Source organism: Zea mays, chromosome 1 (genome assembly GCF_902167145.1).
Source record: "Zea mays cultivar B73 chromosome 1, Zm-B73-REFERENCE-NAM-5.0, whole genome shotgun sequence".
NCBI classification, from domain to species: domain Eukaryota; kingdom Viridiplantae; phylum Streptophyta; class Magnoliopsida; order Poales; family Poaceae; genus Zea; species Zea mays.
The window spans coordinates 18,829,976-18,833,775 of NC_050096.1; the positions used below are offsets into that span (position 1 = coordinate 18,829,976).

The 3,800-nt window shown below is 55.7% G+C and overlaps 1 protein-coding gene across 1 annotated transcript; it reads right to left on the minus strand.

Moving 5' to 3' along the window:
* Positions 1-515: 515 nt before the first annotated feature.
* Positions 516-3,408, minus strand: LOC103631829 (F-box protein FBX14). Its single transcript, XM_008653598.3, has 3 exons — positions 2,591-3,408; positions 1,971-2,487; positions 516-1,882 (listed from the first exon to the last, which is right to left on the minus strand). Exons 1-3 carry the CDS (start codon positions 3,106-3,108, stop codon positions 1,121-1,123), a joined length of 1,797 nt encoding a protein of 598 aa, XP_008651820.1. The 5' UTR covers positions 3,109-3,408; the 3' UTR covers positions 516-1,120.
* Between the last annotated feature and the right edge of the window lie 392 nt (positions 3,409-3,800).

A 3,800-nucleotide genomic window follows, 5' to 3' on the forward strand; every position in this document is an offset into this window, starting at 1 on the left:
GAACTGTGACCGGCAGGGACATCAGGCTGAAGCTGCGAAAGGGAGAGGGACGTGGTGGCATGGCAGCTGTTCCTTCCGCCACAGCGAGCATGATACTTGCTCTGGGGGGGCAAAACCCATCATCAATCATCAAGTCATCATCACCATCATATAATCGCTAACCTGCAGGAGTTGATGGGGGGATGGGCGGGCTTTAGTATATGTAGACCCAACCATCGCTATCGCTATCGGCCCATCGCCGGATGACTGTGGCCGGCGAACACGTCGGCGAGAAACTAGGGCTTGTCATGCCTATCAAGACAAATGGACGCCAGGCAATCATCACTTGACGGACCAGGGCCTAAACCATGACCCTTTCAGTAGGGAGGGAGGGAGGGGAGCCCATGGGGTAGATAGAGCTTTCAGGTTGTGACTGTAGTAGGTCCTCCAGTAATGATAGCAACAGCCAAAGCTCCGGATTCTGATGAGATATCGAAAAGACAGGCGCGGGGACTTTTCAAAAACATCAAAAGATATCAGATCAAACAACTTGGGACTCTAGGAACATTGGCATTTAACAATATACAGTAGCTCAGATCAGGAGGTCTTTCTCATCTCATCTCATATAGTTCTAAAGCGAGAAAAAATGAAACAGAAAATATGCAACAACAACAACATAAGGGTAAGTTCTAATGAATCTAATCTAGTCTGATATGACAGGTTTCATTTCGAAAATTTGAAGGAAAACATGGTGGTTGCACCGGCACAGAAAATATGGTCCTCAAACCAGAGCCCCCTCCAGAGCAGCAAACAAAACTGAGGCAGCCATGAGGCCCCCTCGAAGAAGCCTGCTCTGCTGCACTTAGTCCTCCTGCCGTGAACGCTTTGGATACACTGATGAACTCCTACTAGATAAAAATGTACCACATCTGATGAACTCCTACTACATGATACCCCCGCCCGCCCCGCTCCAGTACAGTGCTTCGAAATCTTTCTAAGAGATAAAAATGTACCACATCTGCAGCTCAACAACTTACATATATATTCCGTTAAATGATCTGCACTCAGCCAGCATATCAAGTGCAGCAGCCTGAATACTACACTGATAGCGATACCCAGCCATCTCCGCAGAAGCGCAGCTTCACAGGATCTTCACGAACGGTGGAACATCCTCCCTTGGACCATCGAGTGACCGATACATGTATAAGATGTCCACGCTTTCATTCCTTTCGTTCTCATCAGACTGGCCATTTATCAACTCCACCACCATCCGTGGCAGCACCTGAGCCACCTCCTTGCACCCTTGCAGGGTCAGGTTGCAGCCTGACATCCAGACGAACCGCATGTTGTAGAAATGGTGCATCCCGGCGAAGAGGCCAGCGTCACCGAAAGGGCAGTCCCTTATCTCAAGCTTCTCTAGCTTTGGACAGCCCTGGAGGATGTATTGCAGCGCCACATCACTGTTTCCAGCAAATGCTACGGAGAGCGTCCGCAGGGACTTGCCATGCCTGCCAATGTACTCAAATGCCCGATCAGTAAGTTGCCCGGACGTGGATAGCCTGGTAAGCTTGCTGCAATTCTGAACGATGGCACCGAATCCTTCATCCATAGGCTCCCCAGTCGCATGGTCCGGCTGGTGCCGTCCCATTATACATAACCGGAATACCTTCAGCTCCGGGCAGTTCCGCGACATGTCCACAACAGCAGCGTTGGTCATGGTCTGGCAAAAATATAGTATCGAACGGAGAGCAGGGCAGCCCCGTGAGATGGCGGTAAGGCCAACCTCTGACACCAACTCGTCGGCGTCCTCATGTGCATTCAACGGGAGCACACGAAGAGACTGGAGCTTCTTGCAGGAAATTCCCACGGCGTCGAGCCCTTCGTCGCGCACCGAGTCAAGTACCTAGCAAGGACAAGTCTTCCATCAGAAACACGGAGCACAAAACCAGGTAATTAAAACAAAGTCGACCAAGCAATCTACGGTTTCATACCCATAGTGTCTCAAGGTTGTAGCATTGCCCAATGAACATCAGAATCTGATTCGGGGTGACCGCGGAGTAGCTTAAGTCAAGGCTCTTCAAGTGGGCGCACACCACGGCGATGGTCGGCAGGTACTCTTGCGCGAGGTCACGGAAGCCGGAGAGGGAAACAAGCGTGCGCGCTCGCCCAGCGGCCACGAATGCAGAGACAACCTCCCCGAATCCTGTCCCCTCCTCGCCGCCATCCGCCGGCCGGAACGACCCGGTGCCCAGGTGCGACAAGCGCGGCGCGTGCGCCATGAGGCGGCACAGCTGGCCGAGCGAGACGTGCAGATTGACCCCCAGGCGTCTGAGGCGCGGGGACCGCTCCACGAGCGCCTCGAGCGCCGCGAAGGCCACAGGCGGCTCGTAACACTCGAAGGAGAGCGACTCGAGGTTAGAGGGCTCCTGCGGAAACGCGGCCACCCAGTCCACAACCTCCTGCTCCTCGGCCATGTCGCACTCCACCACGTCGAGCACTCGCAGGCCCCTGTCGTGTCGGGTGTCGGGTTCAAGTTCAAGTCCAAACAGGTGAACAACGCGAGCACACGTCGAAAATGGCGCAGAGGAGCAAGAGGAAAAAAAAAAGATACCTGCAATGGGAGGCGATGGACGCGAGCCCGCGCGAGGTGAAGCCGTCGCAAAGGTGCAGGGTGAGGTCACGGAATGACGCCGGGAGGGAGCGGGAGAGGAGGTCCAGGTCGGCGTCGGTGACGGGGATGCGCTTGAGGTAGAGCGAGGTGAGCGCGGGGAAGGCCCCGGCGGCGACGGCGGCGGCCCAGGGGCGGAAGGCGGAGGCGTCCCATCCGTGCGGGAGGAGGTTGAAGTCGGCGAAGCGCGGGCGGCCCTTGAGGAGGAGGCTCCGCGCGTTGGGGAAGCGGCGCGCGGTGCGGGTGGCCGACACGGCGAGGAGGTTGCGGACGGCGACGGACTCGCGGGTGGCGGACTCGGCGCTGTGCCAGGAGCGGCAGACGAGGGAGGCGGCGCTCCTGTCCCGCGGGGCGTCCAGGAACTGGAGCACCGTCTCGAGCACGTTGTCGAGCACCTGGTCCGCGGGCGGCGACGGGCTGGGTCGCTTGGCCGGCGGCTGGTCCTCGTCCTCCTCTGACATCGCGGCGCGGGCTGAGGCGGCCGAGCTGGAGAAGGAAAAGGAGGAGGAGCGGGAGAGAGGGAGGGGGAGCAGAGCTGCAGAGTGGAGGTGCAGGGCGCCTGCGCTGCTCTGCGCGGCGGGCTGGGTGGTGGGTGTGAGGTGTACTTGTGTTCGCCTGAGTAGTCACTAGTCAGTCGACGGCTCGACGCAGCCGCCCGCCCGCTGCTTGTGCATTGTGCATGTGCTACTGCTGAGCGGTAGATCTCCTTCCCTTTTCTTTTTCTTCCTTTGCCAAGGCGGTAGATCTGGTTATCCGTCCATTTTCTTCAGGTGCCAAGTAAAAAATCGTCAGTAAAAAATTGGTTCGGTTTTATTTATTTATATTTACTGATCGCATTTTCACTTGCTATCCACGGTCGCTCTCCCTAAGTTTCTCTCCCGTACCACCTCACCAACATATCTCTCCCTCACTACCTTCCGCAATGGTTCACCCTATATTACTCCTCCTTCATTTAATCCTAGTATACATAAAATTATTTTCATTCGAACCGGAGCAGTACTTCAGCGTACACCTGAGGCTATCCGCAACCGTTACCCCTAAATTTTTCCCCCTATATCACTTTTTCCCCCTATTTCCCCCCCTATTTTTTCATCTTCCGCAGCGGTTCCCCCTAAATACTCCCCCTATACCCCACTACCACTATAAAATATCA